The sequence below is a fragment of the Ictalurus furcatus genome, chromosome 15, assembly GCF_023375685.1.
Source record: "Ictalurus furcatus strain D&B chromosome 15, Billie_1.0, whole genome shotgun sequence".
Taxonomy (NCBI): domain Eukaryota; kingdom Metazoa; phylum Chordata; class Actinopteri; order Siluriformes; family Ictaluridae; genus Ictalurus; species Ictalurus furcatus.
Window position 1 is genome coordinate 16,385,749 of NC_071269.1, and position 18,444 is coordinate 16,404,192.

The following is an 18,444-nucleotide window of genomic DNA, read 5'->3' on the forward strand; positions in this document are numbered from 1 at the left end:
GAAAATGTTTTTGATTCAAGGGCAAATTGGAGCATTCATTACGGACAGATAAGTCAAACAGTAAACTGATAATCGGTTTCAGTGAAGAGATTACAGTAGCAAAACAGTCCTTGTATGACTTTGTCTTGGTTTTTCATGGTCTGGTACGTTTTTCTTGAGAAGTGGTGTAACCTGAGATCTAACGCGGTGACTTTTACATCAAGTGGAAAACTAGATTTTTGGATTTCGGATAAGATGCTCTATATAGAAGAGAAGTTTCCTAGAGCTGTCGATACAGTATCCTGCACTTACAGATGTATGATAGTGAACTAAGTAGCAATATGTCCTTGTACTTTCTGATGAGCACATTTTGACGATGTTCTGGCTCTTTGCAGCGCTTCTCTCAGACATCCCAGACCCTGATGGTTTCCTGCAGGACCTGTTGAACTCTGTGCCCTGATGGTATCCAACCAGTCCCCTCCCTGGGTGTGTGTCCAGCCTGCTCAGCACAGGTGTTGCTTAAACATGGAGCCTGTCTTCTACCCGGACATAACTACTGCAACTCCACAGGGACACCTTGCAATTAAGCTCTGGGCTCCCATATCAGCTCACCCCCACTCATTCACCACCACCTCCTGATATTCACGCGGGTTTGTTCTTCTACAGCGTCTTCAACTATAACGCTCATAAATTGGAAAATTATATATGTAGTCTGACAAGTAATGCATTTATTACGAATGTTTCTGTAACATCTAATAACACTGAAACATCCTATGACCATGCTGTTTTGATCCAACTTGTTGCAGGTGCTTTGTTCAAGTAATTGTTTGGGAATTTAATGACTGTGTGAAACAACTTGTGGCTTTTATTTATCCCTTTTGATTTTTCTTTTTTTTTTTTTCCTCGAGTTAACTTCCAGAGTGGTGAAGAGCAGCAGCTTCACAGAAGTGTGAATTGATCTCCTAGTGTCATGCACTTTGTTTCTGGACATTTTGCGGTGTTCAGTGATTTGATTGTAATTTGCGAGAAAGACAAGGCCTTCCTATTTGGTTGAACATGCTTGTGTGAGGTTTCTCTCCTTGTGTAAGTGTTGGAGAATGCGAGTTGTTTATGTATGCCTGTTGAATTTGAATGCTTTTGTAATGGGGTTTTACCTTTCACAATGAAACTTTCGAGATAAAAGAATAAAAAGGCCTGCATCTTTACATTGGAAGCATTTTCTTTTCTTTTTGCTTTGTTTTCCTGGTTGGGTTTTTGTTTCTGATTTCCAGTTTACAACACTAGATTTATTTTTCTTTGTGGGCTAATTGTTTGTGTGACTTATTTTTCATATCCCTACCCAAACGTAAACCAAAATGTGCTGCAGACAAGATTTTCCCAAAGCACGTTTGTTTTTAAGCAAGGTGCCACCGAAAGCAGTCTTGGTGACAAATAAATTCGTAATATATCTCTCTATGTATACACAGTATATATACACCTGTAAAGGGTGATCTTGTACTCTGAGCTGAATGCATGGTGTGGAGTTTTAAAAAAAAAAAAAGAAAAAAAAAAAGAAAGAAAAGAATCCATTTAGTGTTTATTCGCCTATTCCCGCTGCTACAATGTTCAACTGTTGCTGAATGTCCGCTTTTTGAATTATCTCAAATGAATAAAACTATAAGAATCCCACACATGACTCTCCTTGTCATCTGAGTAAATACTGGAATGGAAATTTATTGGAAAATTAAACAAGGCACCTAGGGGTGCAGTGGTATAAACTGGTCTGGTCATACAAACTAATGATTTTTAACTGTCATAGTTAAACTATCTCTTAGTCATAGAATGATCAAGAAAAGAAACCGAATAGGCACGCACTCACTCATTAATTTAAAGATAATTTATTGAGGATAAATTCATAGGTGTTGTGTTTTGCCACTCCTAACAGCCAGGAATGAAATAAATACAGCTCCCAGTCATCTTTCCCATTCATCTTTCCTTGTACATCATGTACAACTTGGAGAGCTCTCTGTGGCCAGAGCTACAAATAGCCTGTCCTCCAGGGTAGACTTTTATTATTTCCTATCATCTTGTCAGCCTGGTGAGTGTAATTTTCATACCTTTTAGTGTGGCTGCAAGCTTTGACTCAAGTTTCCTTGTTAGCTTGCTAGCCTTTTTAGCATCATTATCCATGCTGTCTTCCCTCTGTTGCCCTCTTGTTCTCCAAGCAACTTGCCTATCAATACTGCAGCAGATACTCTTACAAGAGTTGCATTTTACATCCAGAAGTGGCTTCCTGGGAATGGTTTGGCAAGGTGCAGGTGGGTCAACTTGTATTCAATCTAAGATTCTCCTTAATGTCCCTGATGAACAATCCAGCTTAGATTAACCAGCTGCCTGCTGCCTAAACACAGGTTTAGCTGGCACAGGCACAACTGGAAACCATCTTTGCCAGTTGGTAAGTGCTGGTAGATTAAAAAAAAAAAAAAAAATGTCTGAAACATTTTTGGATCAATTTACTCAAGTAATAAGGGAGCTAGCACATTTACCTCACATCTCCAGGGTTGTGGATTAGAATCCCACCTCTGCTCTGTGTGTGGCGTTTGCATGTTCTCTCTGTGCTCTGATGGTTTCCTCTGGGTACTCCAGTTTCCTTCGCCAGTCCAAAGACATGTGTTGTAGGCTGATTGGCATCTGTAAATTGTAGTGTGTGAATGGGTGTGTGTGTGTAATTGTGCCTTGCGATGGATTGGCACCCTGTACAGGGTGTCCCCTGGCTCATGCCCTGAGACCCGTGGGAAAGGCTCCAGGCTACCCGCGACCCAATGTATGATAAGTGGTACAGAAAATTGATGGATGAACGGATGGATGGATGGATAGATAAGGGAGCTGGAAAATAACTTGCCAGCTGCAAAGATAATTTAACAACAAATAAAAGCTGTATTATAGCATTAATAAGGGCAAAGGTACAAAATATGGTAAATATGTCTTCATAATTAAGCAGAATAATAAAATGTGTAAAAGAAATCATGATGTATGTGACTTCATGTGTATTCCTGCTGAAAATATCAACAGAAACCTTCATAGAATTTGTAATGATTTGGATGAGGAATTGTATTAGTGGATACCATTAAGGACCGGTAATGGTAATGATTTTAATGCTCAACTGATGGTTTGTAATGCTATTTGTAGTGTAAAACATTAGAAATTTCTGTAATGGTTTCTATTGTTTTAATTGATTTAACGACATTTTACAGTGTAGAACCTGTCATAACACAAGCCGTCGTCTTTTATGAGAAACAAAACAAAAATGTTTAAATGAACGCAGAAATATGTAAGTAAAAGATTTGAAGAATCATTTTAGAGTCAGAAAAAAGAAGTTTTGCACATCCCTGCCTCCCTCTCAGGGTTAGCATGTAGCTACACTGTCAGCATCTCTGGAGACTCAACGCGTTTTAGCACACCGTTCATTTCCTGCTCAGTGGCTCCAATGATTTATTTTTTTAAAATGTATTTGAGACGTATAAATCTTGTTATTTGCTCCCCCCATACTCTGTGTGTGAACAGGGCGTAGTGTGTGTATCTAGCCTCCTCCTCCTACCATTTCCCGTTCGGAGAAGCTTATTTAGCGGCTCGGAATGGGAGTCTCACTAGCGAGAGGTTTTCCAGGGGCACATAACTGGCGTGACTCCATAGCGAGCAGTCAGGGAAAGTGATGTAATAGCTTTGTTAACCGTTAAACTAATCTTCGGTGGAATATATTTGCCCGGTGAAGCAGTAGGCGATGTCTTTTTATTTGTATGACATTAGATAAAGGGAAGGGAAGGGAAGGGAGTGTGCACCTTGCGCTTTATGAGATGACGCGAGTGGTTTTGTTTGAATGAAACACTACTCAAGGATGGATGACTTCCCTCATCTTTTTCCAGACCAAAGCCCTCCGCTTCACATGGAAACGCCGTTACCTCGTATTATCGGTGCCTCTGCGGCGACGGGAGCCGGCTCAGGGGTGAGCAGCGCCTTACGGAGTGATTTAGGCTCCAATATTCATGTTTTAAAAACGCTGAATCTCCGCTTCCGCTGTTTCCTCGCTAAAGTGCATGAGCTGGAGCGCAGGAACAAAGTGTTAGAGACTCAGCTGCAGCATGCTCATGATGAGTCCCGGTACAGGAGCTTTTTAAGACGGGAGCAAGCTGCACAAACGGACTGTGAGCTTCCGTTTGCAGGCCCGCTAGCCGAGGCGAGGCTACCCGGGAGAATCTGGAGTTACTCCCAGAGCAGGAGGTATGGAGGTCGGCTAGAGCTCCATCACGGGCCCGGAGGTTCATGGACGCACCCGGTTGGAGTCGGAGTCCAGATCGACACCATCACCCCTGAGTTGAGGGCCATCTACAACGTGTTAGCCAAAGTGAAACGAGAGAGAGACGAATACAGAAGGAGGCAAGTTTATTTCAGGTTCTAACTGGCCGAGATTTAAAACAAGCATACACACACACTTCTCTCAAATAGAGCCAGGAGTGTGATCTTTTTGCATCACAAGAAGTTTACATCAGGTACAGCTTTTGTTCCTTTTGTTCCAGAAATTCACAAAAATACTGTAAATAAATAAATAAATAAATACTCTGCTGGCATGGATATCAAACACAACACAGGTTTATCCACAAAATAAAATTTGTTAAATATAGGTGTGCAACAATTATTGGCACCCTTTTAGTCAATACTTTGTGCTTCCTCCCTTTGCCAAGATAACCGTGCTGAGTCTTCTATAATGCCTGATGAGGTTGGAGAATACGTGGCAAGGGATCTGAGACTATTCCTCCATACAGAATCTCTCCAGATCCTTCACATATCGAGGTCCACACTGGTGGATTCTCCTCTTCAGTTCACCCCACAGGTTTTCTATGGGTTTCAGGTCAGGGGACTGGGATGGGCATGGCAGGACCTTGATTTTTTGGTCAGTAAACCATTTTTGTGTTGATTTTGATGTATGTTTTGGATCATTGTCCTGCTGGAAGATCCAACTACGGCCCATTTTAAGCTTTCTGGCAAAGACAGTCAGGTTTTCATTTAATATCTGTGGATATTTGACAGAGTCCATGATTCCATGTATCCTCACAAAATGTCCAGGTCCTCTGGCAGAAAAACAGCCCCAAACATTAAAGAGCCACCACCATATTTAACTGTTAGCATGAGGTACTTTTCCATATGGCTACCGCTCTGTGTGTACCAAAACCACCTCTGGTGTTTATTACCAAAAAGCTCTATTTTGGTTTCATCTGACCATAGAACCCGATCCCATTTGAAGTTCCAGTAGTGTCTGGCAAACTGAAGACGCTTGAGTTTGTTTTTGAACGAGAGTAGAGGCTTTTTTATTGAAACCCTTCCAAACAACTTGTGGTGATGCAGGTGATTTCAGATTGTAGTTTTGGAGACTTTATGACCCCAAGACACAACTAACTTCTGCAATTCTCCAGCTGTGATCCTTGGAGATTTTTTGGCCACTCGAACCGTCCTCTTCACAGTGCATTGAAACAATATAGACACACATCCTCTTCCAGGTTGATTAAACCATTTCCAGTTGACCGGAGCTTCTTAATTATTGCCCTGATGGTGGAAATGGGCATTTTTAATGCTTGTGCTATTTTCTTATAGCAACTTCCCATTTTGTGAAGCTCAACAACCTTTTGCCGCACATCACAGCTATATTCCTTGGTCTTACCTATTTTTATGAATGACTAAGGGAATTTGGCCTATGTGTTATTTCATATTTATACCCCTCTGAAACAGGAAGTCATGGTTGAACAATTTCCTGTTCCTAGTCACCCAGGTGTACTAAAAAATGTAAAAGATCAATGGGAATATACTTCAAATATATTTTTCTCATACGAGTTCATAATGGTGCCAATAATTGTTGCACACCTATATTTAACAACGTTTTTTTTAATATATATAAACCTGTTTATTTTTGCAATTATTTGATATCCATGAGAGCAGAGTATTTTTGTGAATTTATTGAACAAAAGATCAAAAGGTTAAACAATAAAGACAATTTTTCACAGCCTTCTATGCTCATATTTACCAAGGGTGCCAATATTAGTGGAGGGCACTGTATATACTGTGTGTGCGTGTTTGCGTGTGTGTGTGAGTGTATATACAAAAAACAATTCCACTGTGTTAAAAGTGAAATGTTGGTGCAATAAGACAACAATGCTTAACATTCATTCATCTTCAGTAACTGTTTGATCCTGTTCAGAGTCACTGTTAACTCTGAGTCTATCCCAGGAACACTATGCGAAAATAATACACCCTGAATTGGATGTTAGTTCATAACAGGGCATCATATATATACACATTCACTATATATATACACAATTTAGACTCCCCAAGCCATCTACCAGCATGTTTTTAGGAATGGAAAGAAACCAGAGAACCCGAAGGAGACCTGCATAGACGCAATGAGAACATGCATGGAAACTCTAAACAGACAGTAACCAAAGCTCAGGATCAAACCAGGCACCCTGGAGCTATGAGGGAGAAATGCTTCCTGCTGTGCTAATGAGCCGCTCATAATTTAAAACTCATCAATAAAATCAACAAACAATAAAAGCCTATTTGTTAGCAGCGAAACTATTTCCGGTCCAGCATACCGTAGTTATGGCCTTTTTTTTTTTAAATATGTCTGATCTCTGTGAAGAAGACACAGATCCATTTAGTGTGTTAGATCTCACAGATGTTTCTTTCATTATACTATCAGAAATTTTCAAATTAAGTATGTGGACAAAATCTACTTCGTATCATTTGTAATATAAAGTGCATCTCTCACTCTTTAATAACTTGTATACCCACCATGTGCCTTTTAACCGAGTGTCCTCTCAGCTGTAAAATATTTGCTCATCTGTTCTTCTTGACTGCTCTGTTCACATGTCACATACTGACTTCTTTTAGTCAGTTCTGGAGACCGAGCGAACGATGACAGAGCTAACTATTTTCTGTTCTGTATTCCATTAATTTATGCAAATGAATAGTAAAATACAGATACATATTCCTTTTTAAATCCATGAATGTATCCTGAGGGATGCTCATGCTTTCACGTAGCTATATGTGTGTTTTATAGTTCTTAATTGTGGCTGGAGAACAAAGAAAATTCACTGAGTCTTCCCCTAGTGAATGAAAAGAGCCACTGCATTTGTTCATTCATTGGGGAATGTATTGTGAGAAAGGCTTACTGTATCTTTAAGGCATTTCCTGTCTAGCCTGGTGCTTTATATGACTAAATAACTGGGACAAAGAGCCAGACAGATCACACGCCATTTTTATTTGGGTTTAAATCTGAGTTAATACTTTTTATTTTATTTTAAAGGGTTTATACAGTCCTTTATTGTCAATGTTGAGTGTAGTATTGTCCCTTTTTTCAATCAAAATCAAATGACTTGTATAGTCAGGGTTATGTGGGTAGAAAAGCTGAAGTGATCATGTTATGTGACACTAACAGCTGTATAACACAGTAGTAATAGCCTGAGCATGTGAGATATTAATGGCAGAGCTATAAAGTCCACAGTGAGCCATTTCCAGGAATAGAAGTTTTCCGGTTGTTCTTAAGACTTCCGTCCTTTGAGCCTTCAGCTAAATATTGATAATAAAATAAGTAGGCAGATTCTTTCAGATCGAGGCTGCTGAACATTAACTCGAAGCTGGATAGCAACGTTAGCAGGTTATGTTAATTGAGATGTATTTGCCAGCTTTACTTCTAATTATCGTCCTAATATTAACAACTATTTTTTAATTTTTATTTTAGAAAAGGTAATTTTCTTACATGGTCTTAGCACCGCTGTCTTTAAATCCCTTTGATTGGAAACACATTTATCTGCACTCACACTGTGGCACATATCGGCACTGTGCCACTGTACTCAATTCTCATCCTCTAGCAGCTAGCCTGCATTTGTATCCCACCATTAATCACAGAAGTGGGTCAGTCTATCGCACTTTGCGCTACTGGCCGGATTCCTGCATAACTCAGTGGAGGGAAATCACCATCAAGTTGCTGAAGTACTGCTGGTCAAGAATGGCAGCATTTCTATATATATATATATATATATATATATATATATATATATATATATATATATATATATATATATATATAAATATATATATATATATATATTTTTATATATATATATATATATATATATAGTGTGTGTGTGTGTATATGTGTGTGTGAGTGTATGTATAAATATGTATAAATGTTTGTATAAATGTGTGTGTGTGTGTGTGTGTATATATATATATATATATATATATATATATATATATATAAAATGTGTGTCCTGAAATTATTTTTTTCCCCCTTTTTTTAACTCTGTGGATTTGTTATGGGATCATGTTAAAAGAATTTTTAAGTTAAAATTCTTAAAGAATTTAATCAGCCAGAAGTCTTTTTATTTTTAGTTTTAAAAAAAAGTTTTATTTAGATAATTAAGCAACAATTATGCTGTTGAGCGTATTTCTGGTTAATCAGGAGGTGTTGATTAACAGCGTGATTGTGAGCGTGATATTGCTTTTATACTGCAGTTTTATAAATAAGAAATTAATATCAAGTAACTGATATTTAGGACACAAATAATTTGTTTATTTTTGCTCCGCGAATAGAAATAGATCTCGAAGAGGTCACACTCCCTGAAAGCCCGTCGGCTAGCTAGCTTGCAGTGATGTGTACATTCCTGTTAAAAGTGCAAACATTGACATAGGCTTCCCTTTTTCCTTTTCATCTTCATCTGACGAGCTTTCATGTTTTAAGTCAGAAGTTACGTTAATGTAAAGTGTATCGTTTGTCCTGTAAGGTGACAATCTCGCTAACTCTATTGCAGTAACAATTTCAGTTGGACTGTTGCTAGTCGGAATTTTACACTGCGAACACAGACCAGCGGAGTGATACAAACAGTGAAATGTCCCAGTATGGTTATAGTAAATATAAGCACTCTTGGAAAGCCAGTCATCCAATCAGATTAGTGGACCTGAACTAACTGTTGTATAATTTTTTTATAACAGTACAGTTCCAGCTGTGAAGTGTATATTAATGCTCGTTCAAATCCATTATTGTTTCTGTAGTAACAACTTGCACTCCTGGGCAAAAAAAAAGGGTCATGCCCGAAATGGCCAAATATTAAGCTTTTAATGGTCTTAATAACACATCATTGGTCAGAAGATTTTAGAAAATTAAAATGTCATTGTTGATATGGTGAAGGATATAGTTTGGTTCTGTTGCAGGAAAGTCTTCAGCACAGTAGAATATACTTTGTGGCTTTGTGGTTTCTATGTAACATGACAAGCTGTGTTTGTTTTTGTTTTTTTATTTGTCTTAACTTCAAGAAAGACAGCAGGAGAATTCCTTACTTTATTTAAAAAAATGTAGAACTTTCAAGGCCATTCTGACATGCTTATTGCACATGATTTTCATTCTTAGAAATCACATTAAAATGATGAGGAAAAAACATGGCTTTGGTCCAGTCGTGAAGGTGATCTCCAAGATTAAAGGTAGCCAAGGTAGTTTGTTTGTTGTAATATAGATACAATAGGTTTGTATTAGCAAATTCTTTTTGTTAGAATGTGTAAAGTTCAATGTATGTTTATAAAGAACAGTCCATTCTTGAAATAGTTACGCCATTCCAAGCCCTGTCTGCTCTGGTTATATCTTTGTTCCTCTCCCATACCATCCCATCCTCCCACTCCTCTTGCTCCATGGAATGCTTTATCCTCCTGATTGGATTTAGTCTTTGGTAGATCTGTACAATCTGTCCCCATTTCACAACAGTGTCTTTTGCTTTCTTTTTTCTTTTTTTCTTTTTTTTTTTAACCTTCTCTAACTTGCTGTTTCTTAATTAACCTATAAAGCATTTGAAAATATGTATGCGAGCATGGCGGTCCAGTTCTTAATCAATTCGGTGTACCCCTGGGAAGGGGTGTTATTCATTCCTTTGCTTTGGCACTTTAATTTAGCACAGGCAGTAGCTCTGTGATTCACAATCGAGCTATAAAGGTCTGTGTTCATGAAGGCTGGGCCTGCTGGGTCATAAGGCACACACACCTCTGGAGGATTGCATCCTCATCCTGCCATATGCTATGGTGACCATTATGAGTCAGCTTGCAAGGAGGTGGCTGGACTCTGCCGGACAGGCAATGTGTCAGACACCGTATTGTGTGGAGGTGAGAATCAGTGTAAGATCATTTCCCTGGGGAATGTCAGGGAAATGGTGGAATTGGGGAAAACTCTGCATTGTATCTTGTCATCTTGGTCTCTGGGATGTTTGTCTCTTTTTGCTTCCTCTTTATATCCAGTCCTTTTGTTTAAAGACTAATTAACCTAAATATGAATACAAACTATTCCTTCAATTTTGTCCAGGAGTTCTCAAGATATTATGTTGTAGACTATATCTTGTATGACCAAAAAAAAGATATGATATAATCCTGCATAAAGCTAGATTAATTAAGGTGTTATGAATAGTTTTTGTCTATTACAGTAATGCTGGCAGTAGGGTGTAGTCTGTCTAAATACTGATGTGAATCTAGGTGAGTTTGGTCTTCTCATGATTTGGAAACAGATGTGCATTTCTAAAAGCTCATAGGGTTTATAAATGCAGTCCATATACTTTGGCCAACTATCCATTTTTTTTTCCTCGCACATTTTCCACCACGTTCAACATTTAGGCAGATCTTCTTGATTTAGTATTTTAACTGGAGAACTCCAGGAATCATGTGGGTAACGCGCTTCATCTGTGGGTTAGAAGCTCAGGAACTTCTTAACAATCTTTGCTTTTTGAAACTGTTTTTCCAAAATATTCCATGTCATTTGACCTATAATGGTTCAGCTAGATCTAGCCAACAAGACTAGATGCTCCAACTATGTAGAAGTGCAACCCAGTGTGGTGAAAACCAAAAAACAAGCCTGTAATATTGCCGTTTTTAGCAACTGTTCGTGTTTAAATGGGAATCTATGTTGAAAAGAGAGCAAATTTGTTACTAGTTTTAACCTGGCACTCTGATTTCTTTTTTTTTCTTCCCAGAACCTTGAAGTTTGCAATCTCATTGGTTCTTCACATGACTATGTACACACATTTGCATACACTAATCTTGAACAAGAAAAAAAAATTTTTGGAGCACTGTAACACAAGGAACTGGAGCAAGATCTATTCAGTGGACTGAAAACGTTCACAACACCTCATCTTTAAATGTTACTGTTGAGTTTTTATCAAAACAGTTAGTGGCAAGTAAACATGGTAATCTCATTTGTTTACTTGCAGGCTAATGGGAAAGGTCTGTTTGGTTGTTTGCACTGTGAGACAAGTAGCTTGTTTCTGTGAAAGTTGGCTAGGTTTATTGATGCATTGTACTGGACCCTCTTGCGAAAGCTGAAAGTCTGGCTTGTGAGACTATGCGACAACCTAAAGTAGACCCAGTGCAGTTTGATTATTTATTTATCCCCAGGTTTAGTAGGTGTGTTAGAGCAGGGAAATGTCTAGGACTAGGATAATTACAATTAATGTATTAATCATAATTAATGTATAATTTGAACAGGAGTTCTCAGACAGTTGAAAACAACTGTGTGTTATGTGCTGCATGTCCAAAGATCAACAATAGAAGATAATCTGGTAGATTTCAGAGTGGTTAGTCAGTGTCTTGATGACGTTTGCCTTGTGCAAGCTCTGTCCTGCTTTAGGCATGCCTGGTTATTATGCTAAATTATGTTAGCAGGAAAGAAGAATCATATCTCTGCTTTACTCATCTCCATGTGGGATAAAAGTCAGTGATCCCAATGACTCCTACCAGTTATTCCCAGAGATGACGCTCTGTTTTTTTTTGTCCTCTGTGTTCTTCCCGTTATGCTGCGAGCCTGCACATGATTTGAGTTTCCTCAAAGGCCTATTCATGAATGAATTCAGTGGAGCTGAGGCTGTCTTTTAGGAACGTTTGGTGCAGTAATTAAGCAATAGATTCTACCCCCAGTTCAAACCCCAGCACTGCCAAGCTGCCACTGTTGAGCCCTTAAGTAAGGCCCTTAACCATTAACTGCTCAGATGTATAAATGTAAATATAATCTGCGACTACACTGGTCATAGGTTCACTGAAACTGAACAGTTAAAGTTAGGAAAAACATCTAGTCTTTTTCTGATCTTCAACTGTCCATTTTAAGTGAACCTGTGCCCACTGTAGGTGCAAACCCCTTTTCTTTCCTGACTGTTGTCCATCCGCCACATGGTTTGGTGTTTTGTATGTTCTGAAATGTCTTTCTTCTCACCACGGTTGTAAAGAGTCATTATTTGAGTTTCCATAACCTTCCTGTCAGCTCAAACCAGTCTGACCATTCTCCTTGGACTTCTTGTTAATAATGCTTTTGCACCCGCAGAACTGCCAGTTGCTAGATTTTGCAGTTGCTTTTTGTTTTTCGCACCATTCTGTGTAAATTCTTGTGTAAACTTTTGCCTGTGAAAATCCCAGGAGATCGGTAGATTCTGAAATACTCAAACCAGACTGTCTGGCACCAAGAGTCACACCACTGTCACAACTTACTGAGATTAAATTCGTTCCATATTCTGATGTCTGATATGAAGCTCTTGGCCTGTATCTGCATGGTTTTATGCATTGCGCTGCTGCCACATGATCGGTGGATTGGATAATTGAGGGAATGAGCTACTTAATTCCATATGTAGCTACCATGTTTTTTCATCTGCCTTGTTTACTTTTGTTTCTTGTTTTCCCTACTCTTCACATAGGTTTAAAAAAACAAAAAAAAAAACCAAAACATGCAGCATGTGTAGTGTATGTTCATCCTATGTGATATATACACAGTGTAATGTGGACTTTAGGGTGTAGCCTGTCTAAATATTGATCTGAGTTCAGCTTTGTCTTCTCTTATTCTGGCAACAGATGTTTCTAAAGGCCCCTAGGGATTTTGATTGGCACTCAGTCCATGTTTTTCACTGATGCGTTCCCCTTCGGTTTCCCTATAACATACTGTTCGTAGTCATGCAAAAAGCAGCATATTGCACATGAAGAGAAACGGTGAATAACATCTTTATCAGTGTTTCACACATCAGACAGTGTATGTAGATTGTAACACTTGTTTATTAATAGGGATGCACAAAACCCAAAATGAGTATCATTATCAAGTTGGGTATTGGTTTGAAATTTTGAAACTTGGTAGCACATTGGATGTAATATACTTTACACAGATCATTCTGTTTTTAAAGTTTAAGGCTCTTCATGTATCGTGTTGCCTTCTTGAGCATCAGTGAATGTTTCCACCTTTTGTAATAGTTTTGTATGAGTCCCTCAATTGTCCTAAGGGGTCAAATATGCAGAAGCTTCTGGAAAAGTAAAGAATGTGCAGTACCTGGAGGATTTTTCTGAACAGTGAGCAGTTTAATCGCACAGGAAAAACAACTGACTCATAAACAACTATCACAAACTATCAAAAGTCATTGATCATCCAGGTAACAACACACAGCATTAAGAATCAAGTGCATGTAAACTTTTGATCTTCGTAATTTTTGTAAATTCGGTTATTATTGTGTGTTGTGAACTATATGTAAACATCTGTTATGTGAAACAGCTTATTCAGGACAGTACTAAATAAAATAAAAAAGCAATTTAATGATCCCTCTTATTTAAAAAAATATTAACATTTAGATTCTGCAAGGGGTATGTAAATGTATGTTCACTGTATATGTACATATTTCTGTATATGGAGTTCAAATTTATAAAAATGTAAAATTTCAAAACCTATTTAACATTATCTATTAATTTTTTTTGTTGAACTTATGTATTTTACGTACATGAAAATTCTGCCCTTTGTATGGATTTATGTTTCAGTGTGTATGTGTGTGTATGTGTATATATATATATATATATATATATATATATATATATATATATATATATATATATATATCAAAGAAAATATAAGAATTTGACTATGTAAAAGGTTTTCTCAGGCCACCACAGAAATAGCAGAATGCTTTCAGGCTTATAATTAGTTTCCTCGCTCTCAGAACACACTAATATCAGTATAGTGTAGTAAAAGAAGAGTAAAAGAACATATTTACTACCTACTATTACCACAGGAGATTATATTGGGGTTTTTACTTAGAATGTTCATGATGATCCTTAGTAACAAAAAACACAATCACATGACGTAAAAGAGTGCAATACATAACACAACATTGTAAGAAAAGTAGTAGTCGAAAGAGAAAGAATTGATGTCTATCTTTATGTATGTGTTAAATAAGGACATGTACATCATATTACGATCATTATCAATATTACATAAAATGTTATCACCACTACTACACATTTATCTGTTCTCACTTCTTGAGAATTGACATTTAGATGATTTGACACTTGTAGGAATTTCTTTTATTATTATGTTGCATTCCGTGAAACTTCAGCTTGTTTCTTGAGTTCTTTTGAAACGAGACCAAAATGTTGCCGGCCTTGGCACAAGAGAACGATTTTTAACATGATTTTTATCTGCACTGAAGTAAAAAATGCTGGCAGTGACATAATGCTGCTCCACACGCCTGGACTGTCTGTTTTTGATTCAACATTATACCTTTAGATCAATATATTGCAGTATAAGTGAGTTAGAACATTTGAATTTTAAATATGGAGGTGTTCCTGTAGAACTCGGAGGAAATTCTTAAATTTAGTAAAGTATTTATTTTTGTATTTACTGATTGCTTACTCCACATAGTTTTTAAAGGTTGTGTGTCAGTCCTTGCGGCTCAGATAAGAATTCCTCAGTTCAGTGTTCCATGTCAAAAGCTGTGAGGGAAAAAATACAAAGTCCAACAGCCATTATGGTTTACCTCAGAGGATACAACTTTTCATTCCTTGTCCATATTTTGGCAAATAAGTGACTGAAAACATGTAGTAGGATTTACTGATTATCTATTATGTGAGAAAAGACTGAGAAAAGTCACAGGAAAACTGCTCTAAAGCCTTCCTATTGTTTATGTATATTTTTCCAATTATTATATGTAGCTGTGAGTAATTCTTTAATTTATTCTACATGCAATTAATTACAATAAATAGAATCACTGCTAAGGTTTTAATATTAAACCATGATGTTTTTTTGTATGATGTATGATGGAATCTGGTGCCAGGGTAAGTTCTTTTGTCACAAGATTAACTGGATCGAGCAGGTTATGCTCTTCATAATGCTTTGTTTAACCACAAACCAGGCTCATGGTTGTGCTTTTATCATTCTCTAGTTTGGAAGAACAAAGTGGTTGAACAATGAACTTTGGGGTAGCTGGCTTAGTGCCCACTTCTTTTATCACATATTTGTGTTTGAGATCAAAAGCTGAATGAGACAATAGATCAGAATTTCAGCTTTCATTCCCTCATATTTACATCTAGATGTTTTCTAGCTCTTTTCTCGGATTTAAAAAGACTTGTTTTTCTCCCATAGACAGCTTTCTGGTCTTCATGTTGGTTTATCCTTTTTAACAACAAAGACAGTCTTCACAGGCGAAACCTAGGGCATAAACCAAGAGTAGATATTCAAAGCTATTAATAATTTAAACCATCATTACACAGGGCAAACCTGGGCAGCAAGAAGCACTGGTCAGTCACATGTTCCAGAAGATGCCATGTTCGCAGTTGTTTAACACATCTAGAATTAAATATGTGGAAATATATTTAAATATATGTAGAAATACTTTCGGAGGGGAACTGTGCATGTTCATCTGTTAGCTAGTTGAAATTAAAATGCATTAGCTAGCTTCATTAGTTAGTCTGGATCGAATAAAGTTGCATTACAGAAGCGCAAGTTTCGTTTCACTTCGGAAAAGCCCTTCTTGTACAGCTGCAAGTACATTTTACTTTTCATTTTGTCAGAATCTCTCATTGTCAGTGACCAGTAGCAGCTTATTGATCGAGAACAGCATGCTGGGTAAGAGCTTTTAATTTCACTCACCTAGGTTTGTCTGTAGACATTTTTGCTTGACTAGACAGAATTCGAGGAAGAGACAGCACTCCCTACGCTGAGTTTTATGTTTAGGATATATCGATATAATATCGGCATCGTGATAAATGATTACGCAATGCACTTTTCTGAGCTATCGTTGGTATGGTGATGTATTTTTAATGTTTTTAATAATTACAAATTAAATGTTGCTGAATGGATGCCATTGATTTGCTCTTCTTTGTCTTTGTAGGCATTAGTCAAAGGCAAGTATCGTCAAAGTCAGCTTAACAGTTTTTGTTTATTTTACTACTGTTTTGCGGACAGTTTGTTAGTAAAATTTTATGTCGTGGTACGCATCGTGTTGCACATCGCAGAAATGTCGTAGTGAGTATCGTGATATGATATTTGTCATATCATATCGCTCAGCCCTAACTTTTATTGTAGGAAGGTGCTGTAGTGCCTTCTTTATTATTGTTATTTTTGTTTGTATTTCCTTTGATTGCCGTTAGTAATCATGAAAGTCATCCAGATTGCTGTAATTTTGTATCGTCTGTACATTAGCAGGACAACGTACACTAGGTTTACGATGTATCACCTGGTATCGAGGCATATTTTATAAGTAGGAGTAAATGAGCAAGGTTATCAGACCAGTACCAGTATTGGTATCGATGCGTCCCTATGACATACCATCTAATAAACCTCCCAATGGATTAAAGGTGAATAAAGCTATTGGTTTAGTCCTCCACTGTGTCGCACACTGTGTTTCAGTGATGTCAGCCAGTCTGTGCGTTGGCAGTAGATTATCTCAGTCTTTTAGTGTTAATTATAGTGATTACTCAAGATAGCAATCAGAAGGCGCTGTTCTGGTTCAATCTTCACTTATCCTGTTAAGTGCATAATGACGTTTTCCATTCCTATAAAATAAAAATAAAATAAATTAAACCAATGATATATGGTTTGAATATAAATCAGCTATGTGGGGTTTCCCTTAAACTGTCTGTTGTATTGAGAAGTAAATACGATTGGCACGAGAGAGTTCTTAAGAACTTCACTGATATGAAAGTGTTTGTTCCGCTTATTCAGGCGTACAGTTTTTGTTTACTGGTTCCATGCATTGTTCTCTTTCCCCAAAACTGTTCTTCCTGCTTATATGGTAATGCTAACAAGCCTTTAGGGGATTACACTTCTACAGAAATGGATTGTTTTTTTGTAATATGATATGCACCAGCAGTAATGCTTTGTAACTTTTGTAGTCAGGTGTTTTTAACGAAATAGCAGAAATGACATGAAAAGACGTAGATGCACACTTGAATTTTATTTATTTATTTATTTATTTATTTTTGTTTTGTTTCGTGTCTAAGCTTGTTGTATTGCTCAGTCTGAACTGAGATTGTTTCAAGGCAGTAAAACTGCAGGGCTGGAGTGAGTGGGCCAGAGGAAATGAGTGGAGTCATTTTCTCATTCCCTTGGGCAGTAGTTTAATCAGCTACACTGGAGTTACCCCTCAATCTGAATGTCTCGGCGTTTAAAAATCTGTAATTTTTTGTTCTACAAACTAGCAGTAGTGTCTAGTCTTTCAAATGATGAATCCATGCAAATTCTTAATGTACTGTATGTCGCTGCACCTTAAACTGGTTGTATGTTTTTATTTAATCAAAATGAGTCCGCTGACATATAACATTTAATATATTGTCATACATTGAATCGTTTGAAACGGAGCATCCATGTAACAAATGGACTTCTCTGAACTTGACTCCTCGTAAAATTATGATGTTATATTACACCAGTTTAAACCAGTTTACACCAGTTTAAACCAGTTTAAGAAAACTACATATTCTAATTAAAACATGGTAAGGTTTGTTATAAGTTAAGTTGAAGCCTTTTACGTAAAACCTGTACTGTGCAAAAGTCTTAGACACACTATTTTCTTTGTACAAATTTTGTTATAGATGTTTAATTTATGAGGTCTGCATTATTGAGTCAGGACAAAAACATTTTCTATTTCCAAACATTGATTTTCTCACAAAAAAAGTTACAGAAATATTAGTATATGTCAGTAAGGAAAGCAACATATTATGTGATGTAATAGATCCCTTTTCAGATAAAAAAAAACAAAAACAAACAACTAAAACTAATGAAAGCTGTTCGGATTGGACGAGATAAACAACCAAAGAAAGTCTTCAGAAGAGCTGTGGCAGATTCTACAAGATGTTCAGTAAAACTTACCAGCCAGTGTCCTAATAAAACTACACACATTGTACCTCAGACTACTATTTTTTTTTTTAAAGCAAAAGGTTGTGATGCCAAATATTGACTTTGTTTAGTTTATTACTGTTAATGGCTCTGTATATTGTGTTTTTATTTTTGAAGGCATCTTTGCTTTACAGCATTACTTTGCATGTGCAATGACTTTTACACAGTGCTGTATATAAAAACAAGTATTTAAACACAAATTGTACAACTTGCGTAATATAACTTGTGTGTTCCTGGCCAATCTTGCATGTTCAAAATGAGGGTTTCTATATAGG

The 18,444-nt window shown here is 37.1% G+C and overlaps 2 protein-coding genes across 8 annotated transcripts in view; both read left to right on the forward strand.

Annotated features, from left to right (window-relative positions):
* Positions 1–1,543, forward strand: part of ubr4 (ubiquitin protein ligase E3 component n-recognin 4) — a 57,924-nt gene extending 56,381 nt beyond the window's left edge. For all 7 annotated transcript variants that reach the window (XM_053643949.1, XM_053643951.1, XM_053643952.1 and 4 more), the window contains one exon: positions 375–1,543. In XM_053643949.1, the coding sequence (XP_053499924.1) occupies positions 375–439 (65 nt within the window). In that variant the 3' untranslated portion in view covers positions 440–1,543. The remainder of the gene's footprint in view (positions 1–374) is intronic.
* A 248-nt stretch (positions 1,544–1,791) lies between these two features.
* iffo2a (intermediate filament family orphan 2a) overlaps positions 1,792–18,444 on the forward strand; it is a 34,164-nt gene continuing 17,511 nt past the window's right edge. Inside the window, exon 1 of the mRNA XM_053643960.1 lies at positions 1,792–4,392. Within this exon, the coding sequence (XP_053499935.1) occupies positions 3,836–4,392 (557 nt within the window). The 5' untranslated portion in view covers positions 1,792–3,835. The remainder of the gene's footprint in view (positions 4,393–18,444) is intronic.